Below are 15,469 nucleotides of genomic sequence, written 5' to 3' on the forward strand. Positions count from 1 at the left end.
CTCTGACGCTTCGGTTCGCCACATCATGTCGTTCCGACGTCATTGCTATATCATTCTAAAAAACAACGCTCAATCGCTCAATGCAGTTATGACTTTAAAAAATAAAAACCGCAATTACCAGATTTATATCGCAACGGAGACCACAACTTGTTTTATCTGTGGTGAATCGGGACATTTAAAAAGCGATTGCCCCAAGAATATATAAAGTGGCATATCTAGTGTGGTCGAACCCATTGAGACGAATAGTGGTATATCTAGAGTTGGGAACGTTGGTGACGCTTCAAACTCGAACAATCTGCCTGGGCCGTCGAGAGCGGAGGTAAATCCCCCCCTGGCAGATGACGAAAGCTTCACCGTTGTTCCTTCAAAAAGGAAACATAAATTGAAGCATCTAAATGATAACAATAGTCAAGATGTGACGGCGAGCTGTGCAAAAAAGATGGCGCCGGCTGCCGAGAATAATGACTCGTGTTTGGAAGCAACAATAGATGCTCTTTTTAAAACGAAAAATCGATTTGATGTAATTGCTCCAGAGGATGATGACTTTTTTGTCGGTGGGGTTGGTGAACATGAGGAGGAGATTGGTTTTGTGCAGCAGGGAGCACACGTGACCACTCCCATAGTCACAGGCACCTTGGATATTAACACCGAATCCACTGTAACCCCCCTCCCTGAAAAGACCAACAGTGAAATGTGTACCGTTTCTAAGTCACCAATAACTCCAAACCTGGTTGAATCAGGGTGTAAAGCTTCAACTAGTGAAACACCAGGTTCATCTCAAGCGGAATATAACGTTCCTTCCATTAGTATTCTTCCTCCTCCCTGTCCTCTTCACCCTCCCACTCCTCCTCCTCCTCCCCCTCCCACTCCTAATCTTCTTCCTCTTCCCACCCCTCCTCCTCCTCCCACTCCTCCTCCCTCCACTCCTCCTCCCTCCACTCCTCCTCCCCCACTCCTCCTCCCCCACTCCTCCCTCCACTCCTCCTCCCTCCACTCCTCCTCCCCCACTCCTCCTCCCCCCACTCCTCCTCCCCCCACTCTTCCTTCCCCGACTCCTCCGACTCCTTCCCCCCTTTTGGAAGCAGAATGTGAGGCTTCCCCTATTAAACCATCAGCTCCATCTTTGGAGCATAACGTTAATGTAATGGACACCGATCAGTACTCGGATTATGATTCGGACGGGGACTCATCACTTGCTTCTTGTGGCAGTGCTGAAGCATGGAATGATCCAGTTTCCCAAGATTCGGAGAGTGTTACCAGTGTTCCACCTGCCGATATCATAAAGTTTCTTCATGACACCTTTCGCAAGAAACATGTTAAAATTAAAAACTTTTTCCCTGACTTATCCGGCTTTATAATCTCTGCGAAGCTTTTGCTCCTCAAAGCCGGACAGCTTGGTGTGACGGAATCACAAGTGTATCGACTCCAGAAATGCATCCTCAAAGCAAAGAATGAGCTGCAGACACTGACAGACTAAGTTTTTGACACACCCTAACTCAATGTTAGCCTATGGCCTTCTCTATAGCGAGTTTAAATATTAATGGGGGACGCTCCTCCATCCGTAAAGCAGAAGTTAAACAGTTTGTTGAGACAAATCACATTGATGTTTTGCTTTTGCAAGAAACAAGATGCAGCTCCTCTTGTGCAAGAGAATGGCAAAGGACAATGAGGGGAAAATGGTTTTTTAGTAGTCTGGAACACCCAAGGGCTGGGGTGGCTGTTTATTTACAACCTTCCTTTTGCAGTCCCAGTGTTGTTTTTAATGAGATTATCAAAGGGTATTTGATTTCACTCACCTTCACACACAATGGCTTTAAACACACCGTACTGAATGTCTACGCACCTAGCGATAGCACGGAGAGACTCGCCTTTTACACACACTTAGAAACGTCTCTTGTACACATTGATTTTGATGGACTTGTCTGCTTGGGTGGAGATTTTAACTGCACGATGGACCCCACCATTGATCGTAATGGAGAGGAGCCGCACCCAGCAAGCACAGCGCCTTTGTTGAGAGCCTTGTCCAAGTTCTCCCTGGTTGATGTGTGGAGAATCCGCAATCTTTCTCTCCGCCAATACACGTGGAGTCGGTGTTCAAAAGGCCACGTATCACTTGCAAGATTGGACCGTTTCTACATCAACAGTACCTTTTTAAATGTTGTGAGCAATATGGACATTATTCCGAGCGGCTTCTCAGACCATCACATGGTCGCACTTCGTATTCACCAACCAGTTCGGAATCGTGGTGCTGCCTACTGGACCTTCAACGCAAGCCTCTTGGATGACCAACTGTTTGTCGATGCCTTTGGTGTGTTCTGGAGAGCCTTGCTCCAACGCAAACCTTCCCTTCCCCTGCCTTGGAAAATGGTGGGACAACGTCAAAGTGCAAATAAGATCCTTTTGCCAACAACATGGAGCCTACCTCACCAAATATGACTCTGCCCTTCAATCCTTGCTTGCCAAAGAAATATTATATTTGCAGACCGACCTCTTGGCATCAAATCATGAAAGAACCAACCTCTTGCTGGCGAAGAAAAAAGCTCTTCTTGCTGGACTTTGTGCAAAGCAAGCCAGAGGAGCGCTGATTCGTCTCCGACTGGAGAATTTGTGCTACCTGGACACCTCCTCTAAGTTCTTTTTTGGACTGGAAGCTCAAACAAAGAGAAGTCAGCAGATAACTTCAGTAAGGACAAAGGAAGGAAGGATAACACACAATCAAAAAGATGTCAGAGCCTCACTCAGACACTACTTTACTGACCTTTATCATGCTCCGAAAATCGACAACAAAATGGTAACAATGCTGACTTCTTCCTTACCTACCTTGTCAAAATCTGCAGTTCTACAAATGGACAAGGAAGTAACTTTGGAGGAACTCCAAGCTGCTCTTCAAACTCTACCCTTGGGTAAGGCCTCCGGCCTGGATGGAATTCCTGCGGAATTTTATAAAACCTTTTGGGACCTCCTCCGACCAGAACTACTTGAGGTTATAATCGACGGTCGACGATCAGGATCACTGCCATTAAACTGCCGGAGGGCTGTCCTCGCCCTCATCCCCAAAAAAGGAGACCTTCAGCAACCACACAACTGGCGTCCCATCTCATTACTCTGTGCAGACTACAAAATATTTTCCAAGGCCCTTGCCAACCGCCTTAAAGCCATAATGGAGGAGATCGTACACCCAGATCAGTCTTACTGTGTCCCGAAGAGGACAATTCATGACAGTATCTTTATTGTGCGTGATATAATTGACATCTGTTCTCTTGAGCAAAGGAATGTCGGGTTGGTGTTCTTAGATCAAGAAAAGGCCTTTGATACCATTGATCATTTTTATCTTTTCTCTGTTTTATGGGGGTTTGGTTTTGGGGAAAATTTTATCTCTCATGTGCAGTTACTGTATAACAACACTTTTAGTCTCTTAAAGGTTAACAACATTTTATGTCCCCCTTTCCCGGTTAATAGAGGCATTCGTCAAGGGTGCCCTCTTTCTGGCCTCCTGTACTCTCTTGCGATTGAGCCTTTGCTCGTTCGGTTGCGTGCACGTCTTCTTGGTTTCCTTCCTCAACCAATGGCGAACCCGTTTAAAGTGATTGCTTATGCAGATGATCTTTGTGCAATCGTTCGCTCGAATGAGGACGTCTCAGCCTTGGTCCGTTGCATTCATGAATTTGGTTTGGCAAGTTCCACAAAAGTGAACTGGGGAAAAAGCAGAGCTCTCCATCTTGGTCCACAAAATGGCGCCATTCCTCCGACTCTTCCCGAGAAACTTAAATGGGAAAGGGATGGAATTCTTTACCTCGGCGTCTTTCTTGGAACTGAGAACTTCATTTTAAAAAACTGGGAATCTCTAATAATTAAAACTGAGAGACGTTTACGAAAGTGGAAGGGCTTACTTTGTCAACTCTCCTATTGGGGCCGAACCCTTGTTATCAACAACCTTGCAACATCAATGCTTTGGCACGTTTTTATAGCACTGCAGCCCCCAGATTTGTTTCTTAAAAAATTACAATCAATTCTTATTGACTTCTTTTGGGGAGGAAAGCATTGGCTCCAACCTGGTGTGTTAAACTTGCCTGTTGCTGAAGGAGGACAGGGGCTGATTGCTATTACCAGCAAGGTGATGGCTTTCCGCCTCCTTTCGCTTCGCAGACTGCTGTACACGGACGTTTCGTGGAAGGCCTTGGCTCACTGCCTGCTTCGGCAGGCGGGGAAACTCGGCTACGATCAGCAACTGTTCCTTATTGACACCAAGAAAGTTGATATAGCATCAGTCCCCCTGTTTTATAGAAGCATGCTGAAGGCATGGCAGGCAGTCACTGTTCGCCGAAATAACAATGACTACTCCCTGGAAATGTTCTTTAATGAGCCTATCTTTTTAAACCCCATTTTTGAAGGGGTCTGCAGCAATTATATTCTTGTGCAGAAGTTTATTGATGCTGGATGTACGAAGGTAAAAGATCTCAGAACTCCTTCTCCTTATAAGTGGAAGCCAGCTGCTGACGTCGCTGTGGCCACTGGAGTGAGGTCCATTCGAATTATTGGGAGAATCTTTTCTGTGATTCTGCGCTTTTTCAAGCAAACTAATCTGAAATGGATTCCACAGGTGGAAGCTAACCTTTCTTTATCCCTACATCCCTTTCCAGAGCTTTTGCTTCATTTTCAAGGTTTCACCTCCTTTAAATTGATGGAAAAATCTTCTGTTTACGCTTTGTGTGTTAAAACCCTTGTTCCCGATAGACCTGCGGAACCACAAGCACATTGGGGGAGAATGCTTCAGACCACTCATTCTACTTCGATCAACTGGCATGTTATGTACAAGGCACCCACTGCTAAGCGCTCCGGAGATTTGCAGTGGCGACTGGCACATTACATTTTACCATCCAATGTTTTATCTCATCGTATATCTCCCGATAACACAGAATTGTGTCCCTTCTGCGGTGCCACAGAAACTATTTTTCACATTTTTATTGATTGCTCAAGGTTGGCACCCCTTTTTACAGTCTTATCACGTGCTATCCGGGGACTTGGCCTAACTTTTACTTGTTGTGGTTTTGTTTACGGTTTTAGCATCTTCCACCAGTGTAAATACGAGTGCCTGTTAGCAAATTATTTGTCCTCTGAAGCGAAGCTTGCTATATACATGTCAAGGAAACGCAAACTTCAAGATGTTTGTGATTCTGTTTCCGATGTTGTTTATCTCTTTAAAACCTTGGTCACAGCACGAGTGCACCTTGAAATTAATTCCAGTGATTGTACACTGTTCTCACAACAGTGGTGTGTGAACACATCCTTATGTGAACTTGTTGATGGTGTACTTACATTGAAGTTTTAATTTACCTTGTTTCTTTGTTGGGCAATGCTCAGGCATTTGCTTGTACTGGAATAACTTCTCTTGTCACATCATGATCCCAAACAATCAAGAGGCCAAAAGTGTCTGTGTCTCTCTCTCTCTCTGTCTCTCTCTCTCTCTCTCTCTCTCTCTCTCTCTCTCTCTCTGTCTCTCTCTCTCTCTCTCTCTCTCTCTCTCTGTCTCTCTCTCTCTCTCTCTCTCTCTCTCTCGCTTGGCACGCACGTGCAAACGCAAGGGGCTGTTGCTCAGTCTCTGGCGGTACGTGTGGAGCCTGTGTTGCTTCTCTCTTCTTATCATCTTCTCCTCTCTCTAATGTATTTTTTGGGGGTGTTCCTTGTGTATAAATTGTTATCAATGCTTTGTCGATTACTTGAAAATTGAATTGGTTTCTTCTCTTCTTTTTTCCACTCTTGTATATAATCTTTTGCTTTGTTGTATTGAATTTTTATCCTTTATACTTTTTTTGTCATAAAAGGATATAAAAGTCTCTCTCTCTCTCTCTCTCTCTCTCTCTCTCTCTCTCTCTCTCTCTCTCTCTCTCTCTCTCTCTCTCTCTCTCTCTCTCTCTCTCTCTCTCTCTCTCTCTCTCTCTCTCTCTCTCTCTCTCTCTCTCTCTCTCTCTCTCTCTCTCTCTCTCTCTCTCTCTCTCTCTCTCTCTCTCTCTCTCTCTCTCTCTCTCTCTCTCTCTCTCTCTCTCTCTCTCTCTCTCTCTCTCTCTCTCTCTCTCTCTCTCTCTCTCTCTCTCTCTCTCTCTCTCTCTCTCTCTCTCTCTCTCTCTCTCTCTCTCTCTCTCTCTTCTCTCTCTCTCTCTCTCTCTCTCTCTCTCTCTCTCTCTCTCTCTCTCTCTCTCTCTCTCTCTCTCTCTCTCTCTCTCTCTCTCTCTCTCTCTCTCTCTCTCTCTCTCTCTCTCTCTCTCTCTCTCTCTCTCTCTCTCTCTCTCTCTCTCTCTCTCTCTCTCTCTCTCTCTCTCTCTCTCTCTCTCTCTCTCTCTCTCTCTCTCTCTCTCTCTCTCTCTCTCTCTCTCTCTCTCTCTCTCTCTCTCTCTTGGCACGCACGTGCAAACGCAAGGGGCTGTTGCTCAGTCTCTGGTGGTACGTGTGGAGCCTGTGTTGCTTTCTCTCTTCTTATCATCTTCTCCTCTCTCGAATGTATTTTTTGGGGGTGTTCCTTGTGTATAAACTGTTATCAATGCTTTATCGATTACTTGAAAATTGAATTGGTTTCTTCTCTTCTTTTTTCCACTCTTGTATATAATCCTTTGCTTTGTTGTATTGAATTTTTACCCTTTATACTTTTTTGTAATAAAAGGACATAAAAGTCAAAAGTCTCTCTATCTCTCCTCTCTCTCTTCTCTCTTCTCTCTCTCTGTTCTCTCTCTTCTCTCTTCTCTCTTCTCTCTTCTCTCTCTCTGCTGTTTATTTTGGTCTGTTGCATCGTGATCCGTTCAGTGTACTCGTTTTTCCAAGAGCGTGTTGCCCCAGATTGAAAACATCGAGCAATTGGGAAATATCTCTTTAATTGGATCACGGGGGTATCATCATGCCTGGTGTTGTCTTAATGGTTAGGGTGGTGAGTTTGGGATCCTCGTCATGCTTGGTGTTGTCTTAATGGTTAGGGTGGTAGGTTTGGGATCCTCGTCATGCTTGGTGTTGTCTTAATGGTTAGGGTGGTAGGTTTGGGATCCTCGTCATGCTTGGTGTTGTCTTAATGGTTCGGGTAGTGGGTTTGGGATCCCAGTCATGTCTGGTGTTGTCTTAATGGTTAGGGTGGTGGGTTTGGGATCCTCGTCATGCTTGGTGTTGTCTTAATGGTTAGGGTAGTGGGTTTGGGATCCCAGTCATGTCTGGTGTTGTCATAATGGTTAGGGTAGTGGGTTTGGGATCCCAGTCATGCCTGGTGTTGGCTTAATAGTTATGGTGGTGGGTTTGGGATCCCAGTCATGCTTGTTGTTGGCTTAATAGTTAGGGTGGTGGGTTTGGGATCCCAGTCATGCCTGGTGTTGGCTTAATAGTTAGGGTAGTGGGTTTGGGATCCCAGTCATGCCTGGTGTTGGCTTAATGGTAAGGATGGTGGTTTTGGGATTCCAGTCATGCCTGGTGTTGGCTTAATGGTTAGGGTGGTGGGTTTGGGATCCCAGTCATTCCATGGTGTTGGCTTAATAGTTAGGGTGGTGAGTTTGGGATCCCAGTCATGCTTGGTGTTGGCTTAATAGTTAGGGTGGTGAGTTTGGGATCCCAGTCATGCTTGGTGTTGGCTTAATGGTTAGGGTGGTGGGTTTGGGATCCCAGTCATGCTTGGTGTTGGCTTAATGGTTAGGGTGGTGGGTTTGGGATCCCAGTCATGCTTGGTGTTGGCTTAATGGTTAGGGTGGTGGGTTTGGGATCCCAGTCATGCTTGGTGTTGGCTTAATGGTTAGGGTGGTGGGTTTGGGATCCTAATCATGCCTGGTGTTGGCTTAATGGTTAGGATGGTGGGTTTGGGATCCCAGTCATGCCTGGTGTTGGCTTAATGGTTAGAGTGGTGGGTTTGGGATCCTAATCATGCCTGTTGTTGGCTTAATGGTTAGGATGGTGGGTTTGGGATCCCAGTCATGCCTGTTGGCTTAATAGTTAAGCTGGTGGGTTTGGGATCCTAATCATGCCTGGTGTTGGCTTAATGGTTAGGTTGGTGGGTTTGGGATCCTAATCATGCCTGGTGTTGGCTTAATGGTTAGGATGGTGGGTTTGGGATCCCAGTCATGCCTGGTGTTGGCTTAATGGTTAGAGTGGTGGGTTTGGGATCCTAATCATGCCTGTTGTTGGCTTAATGGTTAGGATGGTGGGTTTGGGATCCCAGTCATGCCTGTTGGCTTAATAGTTAAGCTGGTGGGTTTGGGATCCTAATCATGCCTGGTGTTGGCTTAATGGTTAGGTTGGTGGGTTTGGGATCCTAGGGTCCTGAGTTCAAATCACTGCTTGGCTGTTGAATTAATACCAGGTGGGGTTGACTCTGCATGTCATCCTTACGAGGTCGGCGAAATGAGTACCAGCTTGCTGGAATCCTGTGTCAGAGTGGCGACCCATCTCGGATTGTACCCAATAGCCAAGGAGACTGTTTCAGCAGCACCAACGCTCTGCACAGAGTATGGTCCTAATCGATGGATGGGTCATCATCTTCATTATCATCATAAAGGTTTAAATCTCCTCGGTCCAAGAACCAGTCTCTATCCAGAATTTTTTGTTCGACTGCGTGTTAAGTCGGTAATTGTCTTGCTTAGCTTATTTCCTCAGTCACCGTTATGGTATTATTCTCTTTTCTCCATCCACAAGCAATTCATACTTCCGTGGTACCACTTGCTCGGTGGTTGACAGCCACGGCAATATCATTCGCGGACCTATTTACACGCGAACAAAATTTCTTATTCGTCTTTACCATTCCCGCGGAAATGTAAAATGTATTTCATATTTATTTAATGTTCATACATAAAGTAGAATACATCGTTTCGCCTTTAGCCGTGTGATATGAAGGAATTAAAGAATGAATTATTTTGTCAATCTGTGCACGTCGACACGTTTTTAAAGTTAATTTTTTTTATTATATCTTTACATTAAAGTACGAGCAAGGTGGAATATCCGCATGTATACTCAGGACATCCTCATGGAAAAAGATTCGGAAAAAAAAGAATGAATAATGAAGGACTCATGAACATGTGTTGAGAGAGAGCGAGCCCGTCGTGTGACGTCGAAGCGGTGGTCTTTTCAATGTCGAGGCTTGTGGTGAAGAACCTTCCCAAGGATGTGAGTCTGAGGTTTCTCGTCTTGGTGTCCATGAACCTGTAGGAGCGCGCAGGCCGCGGTTGAGGTCCAACGTGTTGTCCAGTCCGTCGTGTGTCCAGAGCTTGGAACGTCTTGGCCCCTCTTCGTCACCAGACGTGGTCATCGGTGAAGGATTAAACGTTAAACCCGAGAAAGTCGGTGAACGTGTCTGAGCTAAAACATGTCACTTCAGACTCGTATTATTAATCGTTATTTGTTTTTTTTTTCCCCCCATAAACATTACACGCCGCTTATTTTGATGTCATTATGATTGTGCATCGATTTGGACTTTTTCGTGTGGAACGTTCGAACTGGGCGTTCATTCGGTCTTGCAGACATTCGTACTTAAAAAAAAAAAAATTAAAAAAAAAGATGTTGGTGCGATTTTGTTCGTCGTTCGTTGTTCATTCTCTGTCATTTGGCCGGTCTTTTCGCGGTCGATTGGTCCTTCGTTTTTTTTATACGCCCGATATATATATATATATATATATATATATATATATATATATATATATATATATATATATATATATATATATATATATCGGGGCATATGATGTGATTCAGTTCCTGTCCGCACTCTTGTCCTGTCCGCGTTCCTGTCCTGGTGGCAGGATTTGCACTCCGGCCACCGTAAAACCCTTCATTCCGCAAAACTCAAAAACGCAAAAAAATTCTGAAAACCCACTCCGTGGGAGTACCTCCTGTGCAGCTTCCCTTCGCAGGGCAGCTCACCGGATGACGAGATTGGGGCAAAACCTTCGGGACCCCCAATCTTTGATAGGAGGGAAACCACGGGGTAACATCCCTGGGTCAGATTGCGGGAGAGTGTGTCGGAGTGGTGCTGAGGTGTCGTCCACCAGACGGCGGTCTCCTTGGGTTAACCTGAGGCGGTCCCTTCAGGTGGGTGCCTGGAATGTCCTTTCCCTAAGAGAGGATGATCACCTGTCTCTGTTATCATCTGAGCTCAAGCGTTTGGACATCGGGATTGCAGCTCTCTCTGAGGTTCGGAGACCGGATTGCGGCGAGATAATGGTGGGTGGTTACACCTACTATTGGTCTGGTCGCTCTGATGGTTACCATGCCCAAGGAGTTGCTGTAGCTGTGTCCAATAAGCTGACCCCAATGATAATTGAGGTAACACCGGTCAACCAGCACATGATGAGACGAAGGATTCGTCACGCTTTGGGTGTTGTTTCTCTGGTCTCTGTATCTGCTCCGACTGAAGCGAGTGATCTCACCGTGAAGGACACATTCTCTGCCACGCTCGAGTCTGTGGTTGATCAGTGTCCCAGGTGAGATACACTTCTAGTCTTGGGGGATTTTTAATGCATCGGCTGGAACCGATGGGGATGGTTATGAGGTTTGTGTTGGTCCCCATGGGTCAGGAACTATCAACCAGAATAGCACTAAGTTCCTTGACTTTGCAAGAAGTCATGGACTTCGGGTGGCTGGTTCATGGTTTCAGCGCCCACAAGCTCATCGCTGGACTTGGTATTCCAACGCTGGCGGTGTGGCAAAGGAGATTGACCATGTCCTCATTGACGGTCGTTGGAGGATGATCCAGAACTGCAGGGTCTACCGGAGTGCTCAGTTCCTCAATACTGACCACAGGCTTGTTGTAGCAACTCTAAAGCTGCACCTTAAATCCTGGAGAATGGTACCATCCCAGCCTAGGCTGGATGTTGCCAAGCTCAGGGATGAGAGAGTAGCTGAGGAGTTTGCGAACAGGCTGAGTGGACACTTGGGGGTCTGGGTGCTTTGGGGGGTCCTGAAGAGTTGTGGAGCACCTTCAAGACCACCGTCCTTGATGTTGCCGGTGGATGCCTTGGAACTCACCGCAGGGCAAAGAAGAATTTTGTCTCTCAAGGGACACTGGATACCATTGACCAGAGTCGCAGGGCCAGGCTGAATGGCAGAGCTGAGCTGTTTAGGGACCTGAGGCGTAAAACTGTACGTGCACTGAGGGTGGACAAGGAGGCCTATGTGCGAGGAATCTGTGAGGGGGTAGAGCATCACCTGTGGACAGGTGATTCTCATCCTGCTTACAGGGGAATTCGCGCATTACGTTCATCCAAGCCCATCCCTCGGAGCACTACAGTTCGAGCAGAGAGTGGTAGGCTCTTGACAGAGGAGTCTGAAGTGAAGGCCCGCTGGGCCGGTTACTTTGAGCGGTTGTACCAGGCTGATCCCCCAGCTGTCGAGTTGGACGTCAAGGGTGTTACAATCCCTGTTGCTGACCCTCGAATCAACTGTAGTCCACCTTCGCTTGTGGAAACACGGGCTGCGGTGAACCAGTTGAAATGGGGCAAAGCTCCAGGGATCTGTGGCATCCATGCCACACTTCTCAAGGCTGGTGGAAATGCTGCACTCGTGTCGTTGCATGCAGTTTTGTGCTCTGCCTGGAACACAGGCATCATCCCAACTGACTGGAAGAGGAGCCTTGTTGTCCCTCTCTGGAAAGGGAAGGGTGATCGCCAAGACTGCAACAACGACCGAGGGGTGACGCTGCTCTCAGTGCCGGGCAAGGTCTTTGCTCGGGTAATTCTTGATAGGGTTCGCCACCATCTGCTTGAGCACCAGCGTCCAGAGCAGTCAGGCTTTACACCAAAGAGGTCAACGATTGACCGTATCCTTGCACTTCGTGTCCTCACTGAACGCAGACGAGAGTTTTGGCAGGGGCTGCTTGCAGCCTATGTTGATCTCTGTAAAGCGTTCGATTCAGTGAATCGGGATGTCCTCTGGAGGATTCTTAGTCTTCGTGGGGTGCCACCAAAACTGATCGATCTGATGTCTGAACTCTACTCTGGTACTGAGAGTGCTGTGAAGTGTGGTGGTACCATCTCTGACTTATTTCCAGTTGTTACTGGAGTTCGTCAGGGATGTGTACTTGCCCCCACACTTTTCAGCACTTGTATGGACTGGATTTTAGGGAGGATGTCGGAGAGATCAAGTTGCGGTGCGTCATTTGAGAATGTCAAGATCTCGGACCTTGACTTTGCAGATGATGCAGTCATCTTTGCGGAGACTTTAGACATCCTTTTCGGGGGCCCCGAGGTGCTGAATGAGGAGTCGGAGCCGTTGGGATTACGGGTTTCTTGGGTCAAAACTAAGATCCAGGCTTTCGGTGACATCTTGGATGCTGCTGTCCTGTCTGTGTCTGTTTGTGGTGAGGATGTTGAGGTCGTGGAGAGATTCACTTACCTTGGCAGTGATATTCATGTCTCTGCTGGCTGCGAGTCAGAGGTCAAGAGACGTCTGGGTCGGGCCTGGGGAGTCATGGATTCACTGGATCATGGGGTGTGGCGCTGCCGGTACCTGTGTGGTAGGACGAAAGTCCGAGTCTTCAGGTCCTTGGTACTTCCAGTCTTTCTCTATGGGTGCGAGACTTGGACTCTGACCAAGGATCTGAGACGGAGACTTAATTCCTTTGGTACCAGGTCTCTTCGGAGAATCCTTGGCTATCGCTGGTCGGATTTTGTGTCCAACGAGCGGTTGCTGAGAGAGACTCGGATGAGATTTGTCACCTGCATAGTCCGTGAGCGTCAGTTGCGGCTGTATGGACATGTGGCTCGTTTTCCTGATGCTGATCCTGCTCACCAGATTCTCTCAGCGAGGGAGTCTCATGAGTGGAGGAGGCCAGTGGGCCGACCACGTGCCTCATGGTTGCAGCAGGTTGACCATCATCTCAAGGAGATGGGGATGGGCCTGGCATCTGCCTGGGGGATGGCCAGACGGAGGCCCCTGGAGTACCGGTGGAAAGTGGACGCAGCGACGCGCTGTTCTGGCACATGCTCCCATACCTGACCTGACCTGACCGCACTCTTAACCACAAAGTTTTCAACTTTCATGTTTCATATTTGGTACATAGGTACAGACTGTGGAGACGGTGTGTCGCGACATACGTTCGTCATCCAAAGTGGTTGCCATGGCAACCAGGATGCTGTTTTCCATCTCGTAGCACAATTCTGTATACACCTTCTTGTTCGGGCGTATATTGTGCTCACTTGAGCTCTTGTTTTCATTTTCGGTCCTTCATTTTTTTTTTCATTCGCGGTCCTTCATTTTTCTTCATTCGCGGTCATTTTTTTTTTGAAATGCGGTTATTCTTTTTTTCATTCGCGGTCCTTCGTTTATTCATTTCGGTCATTTTTTTTTTCATTTGCGGACGTTTGTTTTTTTTTCATTCACGATCCTTTGTTTTTTTCATTTGTGGCCCTTCGTTTTTTTTCATACACGGTCCTTCATATTTTTCATTTGCGGTCCTTCGTTTATTCATTTGTTCATTTGCGGTGCTTCATTTTTAACTCGCCTGTTCGAAGAACAGAGAGCTATTGCGATACCCCCGGCGTGAGCGTGAAAATGTTAAAGTTTTTTGTGCAAGTTATTTGGAAGCTTGCCATTCATTATCTTGCCAAAACTTCGTTTTTGCAAGATCTGTTACTTGGTAAGTTTTTTTTTTTTGTTTGTTTGTTTGTCTGTGATCATTGGATTTTTCACCTTTATATCACTCTGTCGAGCACAATTCTCATCAGAAACTCTTGTGGGTACACATATCATAGTATTATTACAATACCCTTCAGCACACATAAAGGTCAAGGTCAAAGGTCAAGGTCACTTGACCTTTGACAAAGGTCGCCGAAACCCTTATTTTTTGAGTAATTTTTATCGAATCATCTCCAAACTTTATGGGAATGTAGTGTATGGTCTGGCGCTCAGCTGATTAGTTTTTGGTGGCAATTGGCCTTGACCTTCATGGTTAGCGCAAAAGGTCGAAATATTTTGACCCCAAGGTCAAATTTTCAAGTTTTAGGAACCATATCGTGTAATACCTCAAATTGAACACCTCAATGAGTGCTTTCTCGATATGTCAAGCCTGAGACATTATGACGTCATTTGGTGACGTTATGAGGCATACGCATATTTTTCATGGTTACTCTGTAGAACGATTCTCATCGGAATCTCTCGTAAGCAGATATTCCTCAAGGAGTCGCTCCTGGTGGATAGCAGCTCTGTTCACCTCAGTGTGACCTTAAAGAAGTCACTCGTGGTCACCTTTTGGCAAGATACGTGTCACCCTGCGTGTGACATTGGTTTATTTAATATGTGTACGAGGATGCTGATTTGGCATGGAGGTTCCTTTGGGGTATACTATTGATGTAGTGAAGTTCAAATTAACAAATGATTTTAATTTTTTTTTAAATTTCAACATAAGATGGTGTCCAAGCCATCCAATGCTCACCTGTTTATACTAGACGCTTGCCATTCATTTAATATGTGATCGAGGATGCTGATATTTGGCATAGAGGTTCCTTTGGGGTATACTATTGATGCAGTGAAGTTGAAATTAACAAATGATTTGAATTTTTTTTAATTTCAACATAAGATGGTGTCCAAGCCACCCAATGCTCGCCTGTTTATACTAGACGCTTGCCATTCATTTAATATGTGTTCTAGTTTACTGATTACAATATACAAATACATATATTTCTTTAAAATTATTTGGATCAGACTTCACTACAATGCTTTTTAAAAAATATTATTCGACTAGTCTTTTAAAAACGATAAATGTATAAACAGGCGAGCATTGGGTGGCTTTGACACCAACTCTCTGGTTTTCATTGCTGTCCTTCATTTTTTTCATTTGCGGACCTTTGTTTTGTTTTCATTCACGTTCCTTCGTTTTTTCATTCGTGGTCCTTAATTTTTTTCAATTGCTGTCCTTCAATTTTTTCATTTATGGTCCTTTTTTTTTTCATTCGCGGTCCTTCGTTTGTTCATTATCTGTCCTTCGTTTTTTTCATTTCCTCTCCATTTTTTTCATTCACGGTCCTTCGTTTTTTATTCGCGGTCCTTCATTTTTTTCATTCATGGTCTTTATTTCGCGGTCGGTCGGTTCTTCTTTCTTTCGCAGTCGGTTCTTTCTTTCTGGGTCGGTCGGTCGGTTCCTCCTTTCTTTCTGGGTCGGTAGGTCGGTTCCTCCTTTCTTTCTGGGTCGGTCGGTTGCTTCCTCCTTTCTTTCTCGGTTGGTTGGTTCCTCCTTTCTTTCTCGGTCGGTCGGTTCTTTCTTTCTCGGTCGGTCGGTTCTTTCTTTCTGGGTCGGTTGGTTCTTTCTTTCTGGGTCGGTTCCTACTTTCTTTCTCGGTCTGTCGGTTCCTCCTTTCTTTCTGGGTCGGTCGGTTGGTTCCTCCTTTATTTCTGGGTCGGTCGGTCGGTTCCTCCTTTCTTTCTCGGTCGGTCGGTTCCTCCTTTCTTTCTCGGTCGGTCGGTTCCTCCTTTCTTTCTGGGTTGGTCGGTCGGTCGGTTCCTCCTTTCTTTCTGGGTCGGT

At 46.0% G+C, this 15,469-nt stretch overlaps 1 protein-coding gene across 6 annotated transcripts in view; it reads left to right on the forward strand.

Moving 5' to 3' along the window:
* The first annotated feature begins 8,987 nt into the window (after positions 1 to 8,987).
* The window catches only part of RBM19 (RNA binding motif protein 19), a 208,147-nt gene continuing 201,665 nt past the window's right edge, over positions 8,988 to 15,469 (forward strand). For all 6 annotated transcript variants that reach the window (XR_015057631.1, XR_015057632.1, XR_015057633.1 and 3 more), the window contains exon 1: positions 8,988 to 9,123. Coding sequence is in view for 3 of the 6 variants with exons in the window: in XM_085879249.1 (XP_085735375.1) it covers positions 9,088 to 9,123 (36 nt within the window). In the remaining 3 variants the exon portion in view is untranslated. The remainder of the gene's footprint in view (positions 9,124 to 15,469) is intronic.

The sequence above is a fragment of the Eptatretus burgeri genome, chromosome 4 (assembly GCF_056783735.1).
Source record: "Eptatretus burgeri isolate ZD-2024b chromosome 4, Ebu_testis_v1, whole genome shotgun sequence".
NCBI lineage: Eukaryota > Metazoa > Chordata > Myxini > Myxiniformes > Myxinidae > Eptatretus > Eptatretus burgeri.